General features: G+C 41.9%; 2 protein-coding genes across 4 annotated transcripts; one reads left to right on the forward strand and one right to left on the reverse strand.

Moving 5' to 3' along the window:
* Positions 1-7,443: 7,443 nt before the first annotated feature.
* On the reverse strand, positions 7,444-16,823 carry ftcdnl1 (formiminotransferase cyclodeaminase N-terminal like 1). 3 transcript variants are annotated; one of them, XM_088352974.1, is made up of 6 exons: positions 15,420-16,823; positions 14,853-14,992; positions 14,152-14,247; positions 11,351-11,506; positions 10,955-11,143; positions 7,444-9,344 (listed from the first exon to the last, which is right to left on the reverse strand). In XM_088352974.1, the coding sequence occupies exons 2-6, from the start codon at positions 14,965-14,967 to the stop codon at positions 8,917-8,919; spliced, it is 984 nt and encodes a 327-aa protein (XP_088209100.1). In that variant the 5' UTR covers positions 14,968-14,992; positions 15,420-16,823; the 3' UTR covers positions 7,444-8,916. The 3 variants fall into 3 exon arrangements, with proteins under 3 accessions (XP_088209100.1, XP_088209101.1, XP_088209099.1); XM_088352975.1 differs by lacking the exon at positions 15,420-16,823 and adding an exon at positions 15,201-15,410; XM_088352973.1 differs by lacking the exon at positions 15,420-16,823 and having other exon boundaries at positions 14,853-15,410.
* Positions 16,080-21,869, forward strand: c14h2orf69 (chromosome 14 C2orf69 homolog). The gene is made up of 3 exons (XM_088352976.1): positions 16,080-16,679; positions 18,529-18,767; positions 20,094-21,869. The coding sequence occupies exons 1-3, from the start codon at positions 16,482-16,484 to the stop codon at positions 20,560-20,562; spliced, it is 906 nt and encodes a 301-aa protein (XP_088209102.1). The 5' UTR covers positions 16,080-16,481; the 3' UTR covers positions 20,563-21,869.
* The last annotated feature ends 1,354 nt before the right edge of the window (positions 21,870-23,223 follow it).

Consider the following 23,223-nt stretch of genomic DNA (forward strand, 5'->3'; position numbering starts at 1 on the left):
AGCTGATGGGAAAAACGCATAAGTGTGCATGGAGCATTTTTAAGGGAGCATACTCATTTGATTTCTTTATTTGTTATCCCTTGCATGAGCTCCCTCCCCCCCATTTCCTAACCCAGTTTTCCCCCTTTCATGCAGCCCACATCAATGTCTTTTTTAAGATGTTGAAAATAAATCTTTTAAGGGGCTATATTTGGAGCACATTCGGATGACATGAATACATCAAAGACACGAAGAGTCCATGTTGAATGAGATGGACACAACCCAATTTTGAACATCGTTTATGGTGTAACTCATATCCAAAATAGATCAGATTCACACCAAAATTTAGTAACAAAATAACGTATTTCGCAACATGTTATAAAGACTGTCAGGACCAGAACGGAGACAGGACCCACTTGCGTTGCGTTTCTCACAAGTTTTATTGGAAGAAAGAGAAAAGGTTGCGCCCACGATCCGGTGATTGCTGGACGCGGGAAGCAAGTCGCTCTGATACTCGGATTGTGCTCCGAACGCGAAAGTGGATCTTCCGTGGCGAGTGATGGCGGTGTCGAGGACGGAAAAATGGGTCAGTAGCCGGGACAGGAGAGCAAAAACGTGGTCATGGTCAGAAGCGAGTCGTAAGCCAGAGAGAGAAGACGTGGTCGGGGACAAAAGAGGTCGAAGCCGGGGGACAGACGGGAGCAAAAAACGGAACAGGAGGGTCGAAAAAGGCTTGCCTAGTGTTATATGAGGTTCGCAGGCGGACTGACAAAAGGGGACAGACAAGACAGGGTTCAAATACTGATCAGGAGCCAATCAGAGCACGCGGCAGTTGGCGCCAAAGGAGCGGGCACAGGTGAGTCACATCAGTAATCATGACAAAAGAAGTCTTTTGTGGATTTGAATTTGACCATAAATTTAACAATAATAGTTTTTAACAGGTTAAACATAACTTAATTTTAGGACTTTATTTCGGGGTAGCGTATTTTGAAGGTGGGCGGATCGATCCAATTGTCGATACTATCGATACTGAACAAGTACTTGCATCGGATCAATACGATTGTTCTGGGATTGATACACTCTTCCCATTTTAACACGCAATATAAATAATAGGATTTGTGGATCGTAAGATTATACACACATTTTAACTTTCATATCGGATCCTATTGTGTTTAACTGTCATAAACCGGAACAGTATCAGGACCCAACTGTGTGACGTTTCTCACACAAGCTTTTATTTTACGGGAAATAGGGAGTCATGCGCGTTAGGCAGCGATCTGGCCTGAAAAGACAGGAAGCCAGAGACCAACGAGATCGATTCCAATTGCCTGAGCAGATATCGGACAGATGGGGTAGATACCGAACAGGACTGGACAGACAGGATTGATAATGAAACAGGATAGCGAAATTAAACAGGACAAACTAGACGAGAACAAAAACTGGAGAAAATAATAAACAGGACAAAAATAGACGGGAACGAAACTGGAAACCAATATTAAACAGGACAAAAAAAAAGTAAACAATACCGTACAATACAGGGAATACCAACAGGAAAACAGGACCGAGTCAGAGTCAGAACCCACGTCTTGCGGGGCAGAGGTTTGTTGACGGACTGACCAACAAAGAGTGAGAGTACTGAGCTTAAATAGACGGAAAGCCAATCTTTCAACGAGCCGCAGCTGGCGCCACATGGGCGGGGCCAATTGGGCACAATGGCAACCGTGACATTAACTTTGTTCGCATTCTCGACTTTATTTTCAAAATCTTGTATTGTAGTCTACAAGTTGTCTTGTTGACAGTGTTATACAGTATTTCTATAGTCTATAGTGCTTTGTTGTTTGACTTTTTTTCTTAATTAGTTGATTAATATAAGTATTCTATATTTTACAGTGTTACATGTTTTTTACTCTGCATTGTTCGTACCATTTGCAAATTCGAACTTTTTTTTTCAAAATAATGTTAAACGTAAGGTATTATGGAAGTCAAGTTGACAATGTTATATTCCTATTTTATTACTTTCATTGTTTTTTTTTTAATTTGACTCTAATTCTAAACCAGAGCTGTCAAAATGTCATGATTACCGATGTGATGCACCGGTGCCCGTTCCTTTGGTGCCAACTGTTTTGGACTCTGATTGGCTCCCTGTCCCTATTTAAACCCACTCCTTTTGTCACCTGTGGTCAGTCCGTCTGCGAACCTGTTTATACTAGGCAAGCCCTTTTCGACCCTGAATCCTACCTGTTTTTTGCTCCCGTCTGTTCCCCTGCTTTGTCCCGTTTTTTGATCCTGACGTCTACTCTCCTCTCCTGGCTTAAGACTCGTTTCCGACCCCGAACACGTTTTTGCTCTCCTGTCCCGGCTACTGACCCGTTTTTCCGTTCCCGACACCGTCATCGCTCGCCACGGAAGTCCCACTTCCGCGTTCAGAGCACAATCTGATTATCAGAGAGACCTGCTTCCCGCGTCCAGCAATCACCGGATCGTGGGCGCAACCTTTTCTCTTTCTTCCAATAAAACTTGTGAGAAACGTAATGCAAGTGGGTCCTGTCTCCGTTCTGTTCCTGACACAAACATTTTCGGAAAACGGGCCAGATTTGGTAAGCTGAAAATGTGTGAGGGACGACTATTCATCTTGGTATTCTATGAACAGAATTTAATAAATTCACCCTCCTTCAAAGGTTTGAAGTGCTTGGTGATAAGCTGATTCGAAAAACGCTGTTACAAAGAACCATGGAAATTTCAAATAAAAAAATGAACTACTGTATTTAAATTAAACTTTATCAAGAATGTAAACACATTTTCTAAAAAAAAAAATAGATTATGAAAGGGAATGTTCAGAAATGTGCTGTGTTTGTCTGAGTTTTTTTATCCCTACCTTAGTTAGCCTGGTAATAACATAGTAATATCATAATAACGCGTTATTTTAGAAATGTTTATCTTCTGAGAGCCTTTCAAGCTAATTAGTAACAAGAAATAGCTTTTAGCTTCTAGGAGGTTGGAGACCCCTGTGTCACGGTTGCCATGGCGCCCAATTGGCGCCAGCTGCGGCTCGTTGACAGATTGGCTTTCCGTCTATTTAAGCTCAGTGCTCTCACTCAAACTTTGTCAGTCCGTCAACGAACCTCTGCATTGCAAGACATGGGTTCTGACTGTTTACTGTTGGTATTTCCTGTCCAGTATTGTTCCCGTTTATTTTGTCCTGTTTAATATCGGTTTCCAGTTTTGTTCCTGTCTATTTTGTCCTGTTCATTATTCTCTCCAGTTTTCGTTCTTGTCTCGTTTGTCCTGTTTAATTTCGATATCCTGTTTCCAATATCAATCCTGTCTGTCCTGTCCTGTCCGGTATCGACCCCATCCGTCCGATATCTGCTCGGGCAATTGGTATCGGTCTCGTCGGTCTCTGGTTTCCTGTCTTTCCACGCCAGACCGCTGCCTAACTTGCATGACTCCCCATTTCCCGTAAAATAAAAGCTTGTGTGAGAAACGTCACGCATTTGGGTCCTGATCCTGTTCCGGTTCTTGACACCCTGCACTAGATGCTAATACTTAAATCATTTTCTTTAGATAGATAGATAGATAGATAGATAGATAGATAGATAGATAGATAGATACTTTATTCATCCCCGAAGGGAAATTCACTTTTCCAGCAGCATCCCTAAGCTGAGAACAATCGAAAATAACTGAGAACAATGGAAAATAACACGGGAGCTGCTGGAGTGGCTGCCATTCGTGACGGCGCCGGAGAAACGATTCAATTTGAATCATGTACAAACAAACAAACAATTGAATCATGTACAAGAAACGATTCAATCTGAATCATGTACAAACAAACAAACAATTGAATCATGTACAACAAACAAACAAAATATTTATGTTTCAATAAGTGGAGTGTTAATAAAATGGGGGGAAAATAATTTCTGATACTGATATAACCAGGTAAAACAAATTTTAAGTTACCTGTCCAAATGAATGTTGTGCCATCTCACCTTTCCCACTCTCTCTGCTCGCTCCTGAAACTTTATCAAATAGTCCAAAATTTTACCTCATCTTCTCCGCTCACCTCGTCGTCCTCTTCTCCTTCCACTTCGCACTACAGAGACTTTTTAGCTTTAATACCTTAATGTAAAACCATGCAAATATGGATTAAGAAAAATACTATGTATATTAAACTGTGTCTGTAAATACATTTTCTAAAATTAGAATTTTCTATCTTTGGTCAATCGAGAAAAGACAATGGGCTGTAATTGGTTAATTAGTCTGATCAGTTGTTTTCTCTTAGAAAAACATGAAACAAATAGTTAGAAATGTGCTAATTACTCACCCCAAGAAATATCGTAAAGATATGCAATCACTGGTTCTTTTTCGTGTATTTATTTATCAAGAGACATACCAAATGTCATGCAAAAACACACCTGAAATCTCTTTATTAAAATATAGCAAATTTCCGACTATGTATCTGCTCTGTGAACGCACCGCTAGTCTATCGCAGAACATGTTAAATGTATCCAGTGAGGCTCATTGGGAAAACGTCGTCGTTATTGTTTGTGTTTTGGTTCAACCACAAAAACTACATCAACAAATATTAAATTGAACAAAATATTTGTCCAAAAGAAGAAGACTATCAATTTTCCGACTGCAAGTTTGTCCTGAACGCACCAACCTAGGAAAAACTGTCTGAAAAACGTCATAAAGATGAGGCTTAAAGGAGCAATTATGAAGAAACATTGTGCCAATGTATCGGGGGGGGGGGGGCAGCAGGGGGTCTTGTGCTAAAGCTGCATATATTTATAGAAGCTTCTGCGCGGAAATAAGCCGGTTTAGTTTCCCTGCACCGTCACACAATGTGCTCGCGTAGCGGATGAGATTGGAGCCAGGGCGCGCGCGCATGCGCACTGGGGTGTCTCTTTCAGCATGAATTACGATATTGATAATCATAAAGAGCGAGCTATCTTGGTCACAAACGGAGAGAAATGAAGATGGAGCGGAAAGAAGGCAGATAGCGACGTGTCGTTCGCGAACAAAGCGGCTCTATGAGATGGCTCTTTGGAGTGAGCGACGAGCCGGTTCCTCTTCGGAACGCTCTCTTTCGCTTCGCTCTTTCTAGTTGTGTACTTTTTATGAAGTTACGACTTCTAGAATTGTGTACCATGGCCCTGTGGCTAGGAACTTGACTCAGCCTCTTGGCTGGGAGCAAGTGTCTCAGCCTCTTGGCTCTGTAGTATATTATGATTTGACCGATAACGGATAATGGATAAATGATAAAGAATATAGAACAATAAATCTCTTCAAAATCCCCCCTTTATAAATTTCCCTCGCTGTGTCTTTCTTTCCCCACTCTCTCTTTCCCTTCCACTCTTTCTCACTATCTTTTTCTCCCTCTCTTAGTTTCTCTCTCATTTCTTTCTCCCCGTTTCTCTTTTACACCAACTCTTTTCATTTATCTCTCTTTACCTCCATCTTTCTTTTTATTTCTCTCTATTTAGTGCCCCTATTTCTTTTTCACACTATCTCTCTTTTCCATTCTCTGTCTATCTCTCTATTTCTTTTTTACTCTATATTTATTTTTCTTGCTCTCTTTTTCTTTATATTTCCTTCTCTTGTGCTCTCTTTCGCTGTTTCTTTGGCCCATTCGTATTTTTTTCCTTTTATCTCTTTACAACTCTTTTTCTCCCAATATTTCCCTTTCCCTCTTTCCAAGTGGCTCATGACTGGTCAATATGAGTGGCGCCATTCTGTGTTGTTCAATTGTTGCTTAGTATAAACAATTTAAGACATTAAATTAGATAAAGGCGACTTGGGGGGCGAAAGGGCGGCTCTTTTTAGTGAGTCGAGCTGAAAAAGCCGCTTCTCTAAAAAGAGCCGGAATTGCCATCACTCGTAGAGGAGCGTGCGAGCGCATGCGCACTAGAACAGCTCTGGGCTTTTTTCTTTGACCTACATTAAGTCGTAGTGATGCTCACCAGCATGACAGGGGGAGTAAAAATGGGGGAGGTAAATGGGGGAGAAATGGTGTTGGGGCTTGGGGGGAGAGGGGGCGCTTGAGGGGGATGATTTGAAATGGGTTTATCCAAATTTGATGCTGAGATGTTGCCAAGTGCACTTGTGCCGGCCTGCCTAAAAGATTTGCATGGGAGATAAATTAATGATAAACAGATTCAATGAGGGAGGGGTCAATATCTTCTTATGCAACTCATGGAAAGAAAGCATTTGAGAATAGTGACATAAAAGCAGTCGAAGTTTCTTGTGAAGAGCTCACCTGATATTACTCCAACTGTGTCGCATTTTTGAGGAGATGACGAGCCAAGGACGACACTTTCCGAAGGACTTCTACTTTCGTCTTGTCCTCGTGTCTAATATTTCCAAATTTAACTTTCAACCTGGCTGTTTTTTTTAAACGACACTGTCATTCTGTTAAAAAGTCAAAGTTGAAAAAATATTTTTGACAAGACGTTGAAAAGACGTCTTTCTTAACGGGACAATGTGTATTATTCAGCACTTCCAGGTGGTAAAAAAAGACCTTAATTCCAAGGATTGTACACCTATTTGATGGGCAAATTCAAGCACTTTTAAAGGACTATCCAAGCCAATTTTCCAATTGGCCCAGTACTGTTGAATGAAGAAACTTACCCCTTGAAATCTGTGACTTAATTTTTTAAAATGGCCATAACAAAAGTACACAATTTGGCACGGTTGCCATGGCGCCCAATAGGCCCCGCCCGTGTGGCAACAGCTGCGGCTTGTTGACAGATTGGCTTCCCTTGTATTTAAGCTCAGTGCTCTCACTCACCCTTTGTCAGTATGTCAACGAGCCTCTGCCCCGCAAGACGTGGGTTTTGACTCTGTCCGGGTTCCTGCCTGCGTTTCCTGGAGGTATCGTTCCCGTCTATTTGTGTCCTGTTTATTACAATCTCCAGTTTTAGTTCCTGTCTAGTTTGTCCTGTTTAATTTCGATATCCTGTTTTGATATAAACCCTGTTTGTCCCGTCCAGTCCGGTATCGACCCCATCCGTCCAAATTCTGCTCGGGCAATAGGTATCGATCTCGTCGGCCTCTGGCTTCCTGTCATTCCATGCCAGACTGCTGCCTAACGTGCATGACTCCCCATTTTCCGAAAAATAAAAGGCTTGTGTGAGAAATGTCATGCATTTGGGTTCTCCTCTTGTTCAGGTTCATGACACAATTTATGTCATGCTTGCACTAATACACATTTTATGTTTAAGAAAATGGTTAGCAAAGTTTTGGGGGATAATACAGACTCTCCCATTGAGAAGAGTTGGATCTCTTTTTTGCCTAATTTGCAGCATGCTGTGCGTGGATTTGTTCCACATTTTAGCCAATGTTTGCATTGTCTGTTTCCTAGCTATCGTTTATTTAAACGGCATCTTCTCAGAATCTTGGTCCTTTTGTGAGTGACACGTTTTTAAGCAGACATGTTTTATTTTTCTTCATTTAATGCATGGTCTATGTCTATTGACTGCAGAGAAACATGGCAACAATGTCAAGAGTTTCTAAATACTTCACCCACAATTCAAGCATTTTTCAAACCATGAAAACAAAAAATATATATTCAAGCATTTAAGGATTTCAAGCACCTGTCATTCATTAAACAAAAAAACATGGCAATTTGAATAGTAAGCAAAAATACATGAACCATCAAATAAATGTGCATTTTTTTTTCTTTAACTACTTGTAGATTGGATTCGCATCACATGCAAAAGGTCCTCGGTTCAAGACCAGGTGGAAACCAGGTGGCCTGGAGACGGATGGGCGCCACCAGGCTGTACTCGCCCAAGACACAGGAAAAGACGCCCCACAACCAAAGTGGTTAAGGGGTCCAACCAACAAACTTGAAGATTGAGAAATTAGCATTTAGTTGACGTAAGATGATTCTCACCTAAAGGGAGCTGACATTGTCAGCCATATTGCTACTAAGGGTACCCATAAGAAACAAAACCTTCGGAAAGGCCGGGCAAACAAAAAAAAACTAAAATGGTGCGCCTTGATTAGTTTGACTCTCCGTAGTTTTCTTCCCTTGTGTTTTTTAGCACTCATTTTCGGTTGCACAACACTATCTTTCTATGTCTAGTGGTCAAATATGACCCACAGTTCCTTTAACTCAGGGGTCAGCAACCAAAAATTTAGAAAGAGCCATAAGAGATTTTAAAAAAAGAAGTCTGGAACCCCCCTCCAAAAAGCCTTATACGGTAAAAGCCTTTTAACAATCAAACTAAAAAGGGATTTATAAATAAAATATACTCATTTAATATTTATTCTAAACATTTTTACAGCTTTAAAAACGTTAGAGTATTATTTGACCTCTGGATGTCACTGTCTTCTTTAATGCAACTGAAACGAGTGCTAAGAAGCACAAAGAAGAATACAAACTTCAGAGACTCAAAATGACCCAAAACCACATTATAATTTACATGTTATGCTCTACCTTTTTGAGGTGACCGTAGCAGTAAGATGACTGGCATTTCTGTCAGATCCCTTTAAGTGAGGCTGAATAAATGCCAATTTCTTGATCTATGTGTCTTTAAAAAATACACATGTTAATATTATTTTTGCTTGTTATTTAATTTTTTTTAATGAATAAGTTTTTTTACTATACACTGTCCCTTAAAAACATTTGCTTTTTGTTTGTCCTCTAACAGGAACCAGATTTAAAAAAATATTTTCCCTCTCTTTTTCAGTTTCCAAGCATATTTCAAAAAGATCCGAGGAGCCACTAGGGCGGCGCTAATGAGCCACATGCGGCTCTAGAGCGGCAGGTTGCTGACCCCTGTTTAAGGAAATGATTCCAAATAGGGTGTTGATTTAAAAAAGAAAAAGAAAAAAGACGCAACTATTGCAAATGGAACAGGACCTGAGCAATAAACCAAGAATATGAAGTGCCATGTGGTAAAAAAAAAAAAAATGGACGTGATTCTCAGTCTTTCACATGCGCACCTGCTGTCGTTGTTTCCAAAACTCGGGGACCCCTCTCGCGAGGGCCGCCTCGGCCAAACCCCGACATTCGCCGGGGGTGAACCCTACCAAGGCGGCCCCCCTGGTGGCCACGCCCGATTCACCTGCTAGCTCCGCCACCCTGGAGGCGACCAAGGAGGCGGGCACGTGACAGTACAGGCGGCCACCCACGGTGAAGGACGGCCAGGGGGCGGAGCCTGCCGGACCCTCGCCCGCCACGCTTTCCACGTTGCAGGCGATCTCGATGGCGCCCTCGTGAGGCAAGGCCAGGACCTGCACCCCCGGAAGACCACCAGGCGAAGACTCCCTGATGGCCGCCGCGATCCGACGACCCAATTTCAGGTCTTCGGTCTCGATCGTTACGTTGCAGTTCATGACGTATGGGCTGGCACCCACACCTGGCAAAACCAAGAAAACTGTGAAAATAATCATATGAAGCACTGATCCAATAATATTCTGAAAATACTGGAAAAATGTTTACCGTAAAAGAGGGGAAAGACTGAAAAGAAAAAAAAATCATACGAAACACATGATCCAAAAATATTTTGAAAAAATGACAAAAACATTTAATTGGAGAACTCAAAACAAACATTGTAAAGTACAGACAAACCTTATTCTTAACAGGTTCAAAAAAATATGGCAAAAAACAGAAAATGTTTTCTGAAAATGAGGAAAACAAATTTCAAAAACAGAAAGAAAATAAAAAAATACTGGCCCAAAAATATTTGGAAAAACTGAAATATATATACCGTAAATTCCGGACTATAAGCCGCTACGTTCCCCCCTAACTTTCAACCCTGCGGCTTATTCAGTGATGCGGCCAATTTATGAAATTTTTCTAACGACCGCTAGCGGCGCTCGAGTGTTGCTACCATTAACTGCCCTGTCAAAGCTATATTATTATTTTCAAAGCTTTGAAAACTCTCTCGGTGTACCGTCTTTCTTTGTAAATATGTGTAACCCATGTATAATATTTATTTGCAACTGTATATTTTTGTAATGTATTGATTTGTATTTATTTTAGACACTTATTCTAATATGTTTTGCACGGGTGAACGAAAAATGAGGGGCGGAACAAACGCGGGGTGCCGAGTTTAAGTGGGGACCGCTAAAGGTGAGGGACAGACAAGGAAAGAAGAGCGGGTAAAAAGAAAGAAAAAGGAGTTGCGTGAGTAAATGTGTTCATCTGATATATTTTTTTCACCCTTACCTTTGGAAATATACAGTTTTTTCCTTGGATTACTTTCAACGGGACCTGGACTCTGCAGGTCTGCATCAAACCTTAAGTAACGGTATCATTTTCCGTTCATTTTGCCGGCTGTGATTTTTGGACTGTGACTCTAATGAAGGAGATTTAGTTTCAATCGCAGGACTTGAAGTCGGGTTTGGGTTAATTTTGTGTTTGTGTTAAATGTTTAAATGTGCGCGCATTTGGCTTATATACAGGTGCGGCTTGTGTATGTACAAAATCGGTTTTCCTCTTAAAATGTGGTGGGTGCTGCTTATAATCAGGTGCGCTCTATGGTCCGGAATTTACGGTACATACATACATCCATTCTCTGCACTGCTTATCCTCAGTAGGGTCGCGGGGGTGCTGGAGCCCATCCCACCTATCTTCGGGCAGTGGGCAGGGGACACCCTGAACTGGTTGTCAGCTGGTCGCAGGACACACAGAGACAGACACCTCACTTGCTCATTCACACCTAGGGAAAATTTGGACCGGCCAATTAACCTAACATGCATGTTTTTTGCAAGCACGGTAAGAACATGCAAACTCCACACAGAAAGGTTCGATCTCATGACCTCAGAACTGTGCCACACACTCGCCAACCACTGCGCTGCCGTGCTGACGACTTCCGGTTCCTTGTGTGTAAAATTGATTTTGAAATGTTTTTACTGATAAAAACCAAAGAGTGAACACAAAATGCTCCCCTCAAAAGATAATTACTGAAGAACATTTCCAGATAATGGTGGTCCCACTACCAAAAGCAAGATGAGGTCCACTCACCGGTGAGTCCGAAGCGTTTGTGCGGCAACGGGCCGACCGCATCCCGAACGCCGTCCAAGTGGGTGGTCTTCTTGAACCATCCCATCTCTTTCCTCCTCTGTGCCAATCCCCTCCTCAATGGCAAGTCAGCCCACCCGAACAGGAAGACGCTCGTGCCCGGGATGCCGCTCGTCAGGCCCGTCGCCACTACTGAACACAAACAAGAAATATAGTCCATGTTGTTAAAAAGAAATCTATACAAAAAATGGCCAATAATGAAAAAAAATCCTAATTGTACTGATCGTTTGAATAGTGGTTGACGATTTGATTATTAAAATAGTGGTTAGTGTCAGCTCTACACTTACTTTGAGCAAAAAACATCACCGTGAATTGGGAAAAAAAAAAACATGATCTCACCACGAGCTTCTCGCGCACAATCCTCAGGTCCCACATCTTCCCCCAGGGGGTAAATGGGCACCAGGTCCACGGCGCCCAAACAGGGGTGCACCCCGAAGTGGGTGCGCATGTCGATTAGCTCAAAAGCTTTCTCGCAGGCTGACAAAATGGCGTCACCTTCAAGATAGGAAACATTTTTTCATTCAAATAATTCAATCAGATTTGCAGCAACATAATTCCCCAAAAAATGAATACTCATTTTTGCATACATAGTGGAGTTAACTGGGACCAGGACCACCTGCAAAAAGTGAAAATCTGCAAAGTAGTGTCGCACCTTTTTTGGGGGGGACGGCCTTCATTAGAGCGGACATGACAACAGAGAGAGACAGTGTTATAAATTAGTCGATGTTTTTGTTTTTTGGCCGCGCCTTCTTTACCTACCAAGAAAGAGAGAGAGAACAAACTGAAACCTAGTACCGTATTTCCCGCACTATAAGGCGCACCTAAAAGCCTTTATTTTTTTCAAAAGCTGACCATGCGCCTTATAATACAGTGCGCCTTATATATGGATCAATATTAAGTCGCAAAGTCTTGCAACTAAGGCAAGCAGCCGCCGACTAGATTTTCCCCCGAAGGCGAAGTCGTCCGCGGTGTATGCTGGGATACATATACCGGCGTTTCATTTCCCAGCCAATGTGTCAATCATCATTTGAATCGATCACTATTGGCTAAAGTTATTCGGAGGTAAAGGAGGCGAATACTTTGTAGGCTTTGTAGGCTTTGTTTTGCCCCTTTAGCATAGGCTAAAGGGGCAAAACAAAGCCTACAATTGGCCAAAAAAGATGAATGTGAATAGCAAGTTTGGTTGTCTACGGCATAGAGAAAACATGTTTTACTATTCTGTATTTGTAAATATTTTACTCTCCTGGATTTACTACACTCACGAATATAAGAGGACCATGGTTGCACATTATTATTGAACGCAACGTCTTCGGTAAGCTACTCCTGCTATATATTTTCCCAGTATCTTGTTTCAGAGTGATCTTGATGTTTCTGTGATGGGTCTTTTTTTAAATTAAACTCAATTCCAAGTGTTTATTGTCATATGCACAGTAAAGTTGCGAGCGAAAAAGAAAATGGAAACTAAGGAATGGTTGGCATTTCTTGAATCCCAAGACTTTAACCTTCCGAATGAGATTTGGAACGATGCATTTGAGTGACATCGTACGGACACCGCATCCGCACGTGTCTACGACACGTATTTGCTTCTTTGCAAGCTTTCAGAATGTTAAGGGGGTAATAAGTTTGACTGAACTATCTGACTGTTTTGTCGACGTTCCCATTGTAGCGCCTTATAATCCGGTGCGCCTTATGTATGGAAGATATAGGAACAAAAACTATTTTTTGGGGGTGCGCCCTATAGTGCAGAAAATAAGGTACTTACTCTAATTTAGTTATTGTTTTTTGGGGTGGGTGAAGGATTTTATACATTTGACTATAAGGGATTTTGTACGATCAAATACAAATTACATTTATTGCAAAAGATATCCACTGGCTCAACTGTGGGGCAGGTCATTGCAACCTAGTGGAGGATGATGTTTACGGAAAACAGCAGGAACTGGGACGAAGGGCTGATATGATAATCAGCGCTTCCCGACGCAAGAGGGGCCTTCGTGACGCAGGAATGCTTGGGGTCCAGACATCGAGACGCTCTTCTCCATGACGGTGGGGCCACGTGGGGGCTTTTCCTGGCGCGCCCCTGGGTGGAGCCGGCGCACCAGCTGGCAGAAAAATGCGTGGGCCGGGAGAACTTCAGAAGATCGAGAGAGAAGGCTGGACGGAGACTCGAGCAACACCAATTCTGCTAATTCGATGAAGTTCACTTAGTTAAATACTTTAAGAAATTAAATCTGCCCCCGAGTGAAAATGTCGACTATTCTTGTCCATCTTTTCCCAAAAACGAGCGCGCATTGTTAGGTGGTGTTTGGTTAATGGAGTCTGATAACAAATTCGAACAATTTGGTAAACGATACAATTTTAATATATTAATTCCTAACAGGGGGCACGCCTTCATTAAAGGGACTTGCTGACTTACCAACAGAGAGAGAGAAAGAAACTAAAACCCAGTATTTTAAATTAGTCGATGTTTTGGGGGGTTTTAGTGCGCACCTTGATTGGAAGGCTTACTGACTGAGAGCAAGCGAGTGGGCGAGCAAGCGAAACAGAGAGAGAGAGATGCATTGTTTAGGCGGCATGACAAAAGGAGTGGGACAAAAACTCTCAGCGAGATGCAGATGTGTGCAGAGCAGGTGTACGGTCAAAGTACAGTATGAAAATTGTTGATATGAATTGGCCAATCGGCATCGGCTATCAAGTCAAGAGGGGCTGGCCAATTGGTATAAAAATTGGCTGCCTGAAACGTTCCTCGTGGTGCGGTAGGCATCCAATTTTGAAAAACTATTACAATATTTTTTTTAGTTCTTTTTTTTCCCCGCAAAGGAGTGAACCAGCGATAATTGATTAGTATTGTCACTGCTGCGTCTCGTCAATGCCAAGGTCGTGAAACACAACGGCGACCAGATGATGAAGGTGCTATACATGAATAAGATCAGGAGGCTTCTCCTGCTACTGGTAACCATGGAACTACAGTAGTACCATCCGTTTCATGCGGGGGAGCAAACCCATACTCAAAAAAACAGCCAGGAGAGGGATGAGTGCCACCAGGCTGTCCTTGCCCAGGACAAACAACAGGAAGTGGTGCTCTTACGGCGCTGGCGGTTAAGGGATCCATGAACTGTGAACCACAAGGCGGCAGCACTCACCGATAGTCTCGATTGTGGACACGATAGTGATAACGGAGCGGTTGTAGTCGCGGTCGTTGAAGATGTTCAGCACTGTGGTCCCGGCTCGAGTCGCTCCTATGAAAACGCAACAAAATGGCTGCTTAGTCAGTTTCTATTGATTGACCAATCAGGTGCCACGAGGCTTGACAAATTTTGGACTAAATTTTTGGTTGTCTTAGCCTGTTTTTCTTAACTGGTGGGTCCCCGACCCAAAACCTTTTTTTCAGTAGATCACGGGCCTTTGCCTTGGCAAAAAAAATTGTAAAAAGAGGAAAAACTGAGGGTCAATTACACTCCTTAACGGTAGCTGGCGATAATGCACTGCTCATTCAGAGAAGCAACAACATGATAATCATGGAAATAAAGTTTGCAATGACCAAGAAATATGAAAAAGGCTACCCTCGCTAAAGAATTTGGCATAACCAATTGACGATTAAGGACAATTATTAATAATTAGGAGGCGATTAAGGCAAAAAAATATTTTATAAGGGTGTGGCAAGCCTCAAACATGTAAGATTTATAATCAATTGTAATTTTAATCCGCCGTCTTTTACCCCCACTGCATCTACCCGCTACTTTACTTGACCACAAAAGTCATATCACAAAAAAAGGAAAAAACATTTGCTATCAAATCAAACTGTACATGCTTCAGTTTGATTGTGTTTGTGCTCTAGACTGACCTTGAGAATCGTAGAGGGCAGCTTTGGCCACACTTTCAACAAGATCCGTTCTGCGAGCCTCCGAGACATTGAGCAGACACGCCGCTAGCCGTCTTCCCAATGAAGTAGCCGCCATGTTGCTACCCAATATATATCTATATCTGTACATCAAGGGTAGGAGAAAGACAGAGACCATTCATATAGATATAAACACACACATATCTTCACTTGTAATCCAATATGGCGGCCGCTTGAAATGTCACATGACCCTCATAAGCTTATACTAAATTAACTTAAGTGCAACAAATCTTCATTCCATGTATATGACATTACATCAGTAGTTTTTGTCATACTTTTAGAAAATTATACCGTTAACATCACATCATTTTGTACATCCACTTTCTATGTATTTATTCTCAGATGTCAAGTAGGAATCATGCTAGCGCTAGCAACACATCCTGTGCACGCCTAGGATGCTCCGTGTCGGAACGAAAGCGAAATGTCTAAACAATGTTTTGATACACCAAATTATTGTCCTAAAAATGACAGTGCATTCATAAAATACATTTAAAAGATTTTTTTCGTCACCGAGTGTTTGAGAATCACGAGCTGTTAATCATCGCCGAAGGAAAACTAAGTCCAAAGACTTGAGTCCAAAGTCCAAACTTTCGCTTTACAAAATAAAAGCAATGTTTGGCTGCATACACGCAACAGCTATTGATTAGACGTGTCTCGAATCATGGTACTGTATATGTATCCATTAGAATCAAACCATGTTATAATAACGAAGACGTGTTTTTGAATTTGTTTAGCATAGCTAATAAAAAGCGAAAACGGAAGTAAAAAGAGTGAACTTTTTTGAGGTATAGGAGCCCGTCGCTGCCTGCTATGTGCAAGGAAGACAGTTATTTATTTTAAACTCACGTCAATATTTTAAAGGGCTTTATTACATTCAAAACTAAGCCTTCTTGTGTCAACCAAACAGTTTTGAATGTGTTAACATAGGCTTAATAATGGGTCATCGAACACGGAAGTAAAAGTGAGTGAATTTTCTTGAGATACGTAGAGCAAGCAGATATGTTAAGTTGGCCAACTATTTTTTTAAAATATATTTTTAAACTTTAATACTTTGAACATGCATTAAATGTATCTAAAATCTTTATTATATCAATAAAAAGTGCTTTTAAGTTTGTTTCTGGTAGCCAATAAAAAGCGTGATCGAACACGGAAGTAAAGGAGATGGAACGATGGATCTCGGAAGATTTTTTTTTAAACTCACGACTACAATGGTTTGAGACATGATTTTAATATTCGCTATGGATTTTGTATTTTTATAATTTTCGTCCCTGGTTTTGCCATTTTTAACCTCAAACAGAAATAAATCGAGTGAAATGTGAGTGTATAATCGTGTTAGTCAGGTGCACATGCGCAATGAAGTGCTGTCAAAATGTGCACACACGGGCGTTTGGTGTGTGCAGTAAAATGATCAATTAGCGACATTTTGACGCACAATAAACACAAAACGATTGTTAAGGTCACACACTGGCTTCAAGTTTTAAAAGGGGAGGAAGTGGAAGATTGCACCCGTGCTGCTCAACGCGCTAAAATGCATCTTGCGATTGCATCGAGCTGAGCAAATAGGAGTGTGCGATGTCGGCGACAGCAACATCGAGCGAGCGTCTGGAAAACCTGTGCAAAGGACCAAACCCGCAAAGATTCCAAAAGCTTCTTTCTGTGCCCGGCTGCAATGCCAACATGCACAACGATTTGCTTCTCCTGCGGCCCGAAGACGACCAAGAAGACTGCAACAGCAGCAGGCATGTCGTCTTCTTCCACGGGGACATTCAGGTGAGGAAAAAGGCGTAGAAAATGTTCACAGTGGATATAGAAGCGGTGGGTACGTTTACACGGATGATAATAATACGACTGGAAAGGGTATATTGACATATTCGGTAATGTAAACAAGCACAGAAATCTGAAAAGGTCTGCGTATTATCAGATTGTTTCCATCCGCCGAGATATTTTGAAGCCCCGAAGCATTGTGGGGCTTGTGGTACTGAGACAAATGATACACCAAAGTTTCTGTTTGACCCGCAAAACAAATAACTAGTGTATTTTCTTCTCTCACAAAAAAAGGAAATGTCCAAATATAGTTTTTAAAGACGTCGAATGGACATCTTTTGGTGGGCTGAATTTGGATTCACAATTGTTGTTCAGTATCTCTTAAGAACCTAATATGCTAGTGTTTGTTAACCTGTGGCACATGCAAGTACAGTGGAACCTCGGTTCTCGACTATAATCCGTTCCAGAACCCTGTTCGAAAACCGATTTGTTCGATCACCGAAATAATTTTTCCCATTAAAAATAATGTAAATCCTTTTAATCCGTTCCAACACCCCGAATGTTTACCTTGAATGTTTAACGTAAACATAAAGATAACCCAGGCTAATCGTACGTCCGCGTTATCGTAATCCTCCGTACGAAAGATTACGCTAACATGAACGTGTAACTTCCCACCCTTGCCCACCTTCCATATTGTGAGAATCTGATCAAAGCAAGATAAAAGCAGGCGCAGTGGGAAACAAAAACTCTTTGAACTCCGTTGTTAACACATACTTATTAGAAAAAATATACTGCTTTTCAAATTTTAAGGACACCTCAAACAACGCACTTCATCATCAATATGTTAGCATTCGCTAACCTGTAAAGTAGCAGATTTGGGATTTTTTACGTTTATAAGACGTTAGCAATTTTTAGCCCATGAGTTTATAAATTCAACATATGTCACTAAAACCCAACGATTTAAAATATTAACATTCGTTAGCCTGCAAGCTAGCAGAGTTAGGGTTGCAAAGTTCATGACGTTTGCACAACTCACCCGGCAAAAACGGGGTAAAACAAAATTAACAAGAGGCTAAGGTTCCATCCATAAGATGTCTTGATTTAGTTGAAAAAAGGTATTTTTCAAGACGTTCTGATTATAGCCTGCATGTAGACGTACAGTGGCTTACGAAACTATTTGGCCCCCTTAAACTTTGACGTTTTGCCACATTTCAGACTTCAAAGAAAGATATAGAATTGTAATTTCTTGTGAAGCATCTACAATAAGTGGGACACAATCATGAAGTGGAACACACTATTGGATATTTGAAACTTTTTTTTAACAAATAAATAACCAAAAAGTGGGTGTGCAAAATTATTCAGCCCCTTTGTTTTCAGTGCAGCAAACTCTGTCCAGAAGTTCAGTGAAGATCTGAGTGATTCAATGTTGATCTTAATGACCAACGATGATAAATGAAATCCACCTGTGTGTAATCAAGTCTCTGTATAAATGCATCTGCACTGTGATAGTCTCAGAGGTCTGTTTGAAGCACAGAGAGCATCATGAAGAACGAGGAACACACCAGGCAGGTCCGATATACTGTTGTGGAGAAGTTTAAAGCTGGATTTGGATACAAAAAGATTTCCCAAGCTTTAAACATCCCAAGGAGAATTGTGCAAGCAATAATATTGAACCGGAAGGAGTATCAGACCACTTGATGTTTGAAGTCTGAAATGTGGCAAAAGGTCACAAAGTTCAAAGGGGGGGGGGGCTTTTTAGTTTTGCAAGCCACTGTACTCAGGGTTATTATCTAAGGCGTTATTTTTCCCTTATGTTTGTTGATTGCCGTTTGCACCTCTCCATCTTCTCCACCAGAACTTTAAGGAAGAAATGTCCTCGCAGCCGGACTGCTCCCATTGGCTTTCGTGGAGTCTGGAGGAAGTGGGCGCGGTCTTAAGCCGCCGTTTCCCGGGCCAGCATGTTTGGTTGGTGCGGGCCTCCCGAATGTATTTGCACAAATTCAGCAGCTACCGCAACTTTGTGGACAGCAACATGTTCGGCGCCCCAAAGCACGCCCCCCTTTCGCCAGACGGCGGGGCGCTTCGACAGCTCAGGTGGGGTGATTGTGTTACTTTTTTCGCTTTTGATTGGCCTGAGCTGGGCTTTTGTATTACAGTAGAACCCAGGGATACGGCAACATATTCACTTTAAAGCAGGGGTGGGCAATCTTTTTGGGTTGTGGGCTGCATTGGATTTAAAAAAACGTGACTGGGTGGGCCAGGGAAGGAAGGAGAAAAAGATATTTTTTTGTATCTGCCTTTGGTCTCAAATCTGGCAATACACGAGGAATTAAATGAAAGTAATTGTGTCCCATTTTTAAAGGCACTAAATTTAACATGTATTGAAAAACGCAATGCCACATGGCTAGCTTAAAATGTTTTTTGCATGAAATGTGATAAATATCTTGATAAAATAATGATTCCAAAAAGTAGCAATTACAGAAAATCAGAAAGCTGTTGGCTTTAAGTACACAATGCTTTACAAATTTATTGGTGGGGGGAGAACTGCGATGGGACACTAAAGGCAAGTTTTTCAGAAATATGTTTATTTCTGAAGGAACCATTTCATTCTTATTTTATTGCATGTTCTTTTGTCATATAATTATTAATCGCTCTAGATATCAAAATACTTAAATACATATATCAAAATATATGAAACTCAGTCATTTACCAGACAAAGACCTGTAATTATCTCACAAAAGCAAAGGATGTAGTGTCATTGGCAGGCCAGGCTCTACTTGCCAAAGACGCACCACAGGTAGTGGTAATCAGACGACTGTGGCGGTGAAGTGATCCGTGAATCCGGATATATCCATCCATCCATCCATTATCTGCACCGCTTATCCTCAGTAGGGTCGCAGGGGTGTTGGAGCGCATCTCAGCTCTCTTCGGGCAGTGGGCAGGGGACACCCTGAACCGGTTCCCAGTCAGTCGCAGGGCACACAGAGACGGACAACTCACTCGCTCACCCACACCTTGGGACAATTTGGACTGCCAATTAACCTGACATGCATGTTTTTGGAATGCGGGAGAAAACCGGAGTGCCCGGAGGAAACCCACGCAAGCACGGGGAGAACATGCAAACTCCACACAGGAAGGTTTGATTCCATGACCTCAGAACTGTGCCACACACGGGCTAACCACTGCACTGACATGCTGCCAACAAGCATATATATTCTATTTTTATCATGTTTTCTGGGCACGCTGGATAAGAAAGCCTGTGGCCCCTGGGCTGTAGTTCGGACACTCCTGCTTTGCGGGGTGTGGAATGAAATGTTTTTCAGTCCCTTTTTACAGCATTTGCAACAACACATCAACAAAATATGATTACACTTGCCTGAAAACCCAGGTCTTTAAGACTCACCTGGACTGTGATTTCAGGTCCCTGCTGATCCACGGAATGGAGCGAGCCGGTCTCCCCGAAAGCGTCCGTTCCCCCGGAGACGTGCCCCTCAGCTTCTCCCTGAGCCTGGTGGGCTTCAGCAAAGGCTGCGTGGTCCTCAACCAGGTGGTCCACGAGCTGCCCGGCGCCCTGGCGGACCCGGACCTTAGCACTTTTGCCCAAAGCCTCCGCGACATGTTCTGGCTGGACGGGGGGCACCCCGGCGGCAGCGAGACTTGGGTGACCGATCGGGGCCTGCTAGGCCGGCTAGCCGCCAGCGGGATCGGGGTCCATGTCCACGTGACCCCCTATGAAGTCCGGGACCCCTTGCGGGCCTGGGTGGGCCGGGAGCATGCCTGTTTTGTCAAGACCTTGGAAGAGTTTGGGGCACCTTTGAGTGAGAAGATCCACTTTGAAGATGAACCTCCGTCCATTGCAAACCACTTCAGGGTCATTCGAGAATTTTGAGCTTTCCAAGTTGTGTACTGGGTGGGTGCTGATTCTTGTAACTATGTTTAGCTTGACTTAGAACAACCCCCCCGTCTATTAAGAACCACTTTAGGGTCATCCAGGAATCCTGAGCCTTCCAAGTTTTGTCCTCAATGGAGGCAGCAACAACTGGATCTTGTGCATTTGGGGCCTCATCATTTGGATCTTGTGCATGAGTTTCCTTTTAATTTATGTACTGGACAAGGCAGAAACATCAACTGGATCTTTCAAGTTCTGCACTCGAACGGTTGGTCATCAAATAATTCTTGTCTAAATGTGTATTTAAGTTCTGTACTGGATGCATCATCACTAAGTGGATCTTTTGTTTACTTTCAAGTTAAGTACTGGATGGCTGCATCATTATCCAGGGAATCTTGTGCTTACATCTCCATTCAAGTTTTGTCCTACATGGGAGTGATTTTTGTCTGGATCTTGTGCATCTGTGTACTTTCTAGTTCTGTATTGGATAGGGGCATCATCAACTGGATTTTGTGCCAATTCTTACTTTCAAGTTCTGTACTGGATGAGGAAATTAAGTAGATCGTGTGCTCATGTATCCAGTTCTGTACTAGATAAGGACTGAATCAACTGGATCTTGTGCATACGTCTTTTCAAGTTCTGTACTGGATGGGGGCAGAATCATCTGGATCATGAGTAGACGTCTAACTCTGAATCTGAAAGTGAGTAAGGTTCCACCTCAATCTTTGGGAATGCGTTTTGATGCATATCTGGATCTTCGATTCCTTTTCCCCGTTAGCCTGTTAGGCCTACTTAAAAAATGGATTCGATTTCACCATTTTTTTGCGTGGTGGAAAAGGGGTTAAGGGCTTCGCTACAAAAAAGCGAGTTGAAAAAATATACTTTGATTATTCCTCTTGTGAAGGTTGGCCAAAAATAATGAGACTGTTCCTAGAATGTACTGCTTTCATTCCATTTTGTTTGTCTAGCGGAAAGTTTTTTTTTCCCAGAACTTGACCCATTTTTTCCCCCTGGCGTTTCCTGTGTGGTCGTCTAAATGACAGCTTGTGCAAGTTCCCGACTTAGCCTCGAGGCAAGTCATGTTTAAGCGCACACTGGCTGCCTTTTAGTCTTAAATCCTGATTGTAAGAGGGCGCTAGCATGCTCTTCCTTTCCTGTGAATGTTTACCTAAGTCTTCCTTCTAAGGAACTGCACTTTTGCTCAAGATTGAATGTAAGCAAAGCCGACTATTCCATTATTAAGAATTGTGCAAATGAAAATGTTAAATCCAGCCGTCCGTCAAATGAATAAAAAATGTCAGACAACATCTGATTTGTTCTTTTGTTTTTCTTATTAATTCATTTCAATCAAATTAATAGTCTCTGAAAGTGAATATGCAATAAATCAGCATTAGGTTGTTGTAGCTTAGAATGGAACTCATTTATTGGAAAAGGTTCCACCAAGGAAGCCCGAAAGATCGCAATTAGATAAAAACCCAAGCCAATTTCCAGATTTTCTTAATTTCTGCCAGCAAAAGGACAGAAAGGATGTTAATCCTCACCACCAGCAACAACAAAAGAACAACCAAGCTGGATGTACCTGGAGCAGCTGAAAAGAGACAATAGCTGGAGTTGGTCAGAGCTGGAATAAATTCAGTGGCTTGCAGGAAAAGGTACTACAGGGTTCCTCCAGGTGAAGGCACTTTAATTTTGAGACATTTAAAGACTTAATGCCCTTTGAAATCAAAATGAAGTCCAGGTCGACAAAAAAAAAAACAACCCCAAAAAATAGAAACAAGCAAAACCAAAAAAAAAAGAAATGTTTTTCCACACACAACTTTGTGCTTCGTACACGTTACCTGGCAAAGCTTTTAGCCTTAGCGAAAAACGTTTGTCGGACAGCCACTTCTTATTAATTGTTCACTTTACCATGGTCCAAAGTAAACGTCTGTCCAAAATTGCTATGTCTATTGTGGGTAGACCAAAGACATTCCTCTGCTCTGAAAGGCCCGACTGAAACCACATCACTGCCTTGATACTTCCAATTTTTGTGGTCACGCGATGCTGCCACAAAAGTAAATCGGTGAATCACTAAAAAAGACAATTCATAACTGTTACTAAATCTTTAGTTCAAAGAAATATACATTTTATTACTGTGTTGACATTTTTAATACTTTTGAAAATTGGATTCAAAACATTTTGTATCTAACATTTTATTACCAATTAAGGCCTTGTTTTTAAAATATTGAATTCAATGCTTTTCAAGACTTTTCTAAGATCCTCAGGAACCCTGTACTAAAAACGGCAGTAAAAGATTGGATTTGTCAAGTGTTGGGACCCTGAATCATGGAACTCGGCAACATGAGTGGCTAGAGTAGGAAACAGTTGACAAAAGTGGCAGATGTCTGACTAACTCTGCAACGTTCACACGCATGAACAGCTGTGGAAGATGAATGACACAGAAGGACAAAGCAAGAGCAGTTAACAATGAAGAACGGCGAGTGGCGAGCCATAGCATACAGCCAAGTTGTTAAAATGAGTGGCTAGAGAAGGAAACTATGGAAGATGCCTGAATGACAGGCAACGTTTGTTTGCCTGGATCAGCTGTGAAAGGTAAGTGGCTGTTCGGACAACAAAAAAGTTACTTTGGCATTTGAGCTTCCGTAGTCAGAAGATAGCGGC

This window comes from Urocampus carinirostris, chromosome 14, assembly GCF_059441175.1.
Source record: "Urocampus carinirostris isolate Australia breed hairy pipefish chromosome 14, RoL_Ucar_1.0, whole genome shotgun sequence".
In the NCBI taxonomy this organism is placed as follows: Eukaryota; Metazoa; Chordata; class Actinopteri; order Syngnathiformes; family Syngnathidae; genus Urocampus; species Urocampus carinirostris.

Coding starts and splice junctions, on each gene's coding strand:
- ftcdnl1 (XM_088352973.1), bottom strand. CDS start 15,027: ATGGTCTCTGTCTTTCTCCTACCCTTGATGTACAGATATAGATATATA. Junction 14,248..14,852: donor TGCCCTCTACGATTCTCAAG/GTCAGTCTAGAG, acceptor GCGTTTTCATAG/GAGCGACTCGAGCCGGGACC. Junction 9,345..10,954: donor CAAACGCTTCGGACTCACCG/GTGAGTGGACCT, acceptor TGGTTTTGCCAG/GTGTGGGTGCCAGCCCATAC.
- c14h2orf69 (XM_088352976.1), top strand. CDS start 16,482: ATGTCGGCGACAGCAACATCGAGCGAGCGTCTGGAAAACCTGTGCAAA. Junction 16,680..18,528: donor TCTTCCACGGGGACATTCAG/GTGAGGAAAAAG, acceptor CTTCTCCACCAG/AACTTTAAGGAAGAAATGTC. Junction 18,768..20,093: donor GGGGCGCTTCGACAGCTCAG/GTGGGGTGATTG, acceptor CTGTGATTTCAG/GTCCCTGCTGATCCACGGAA.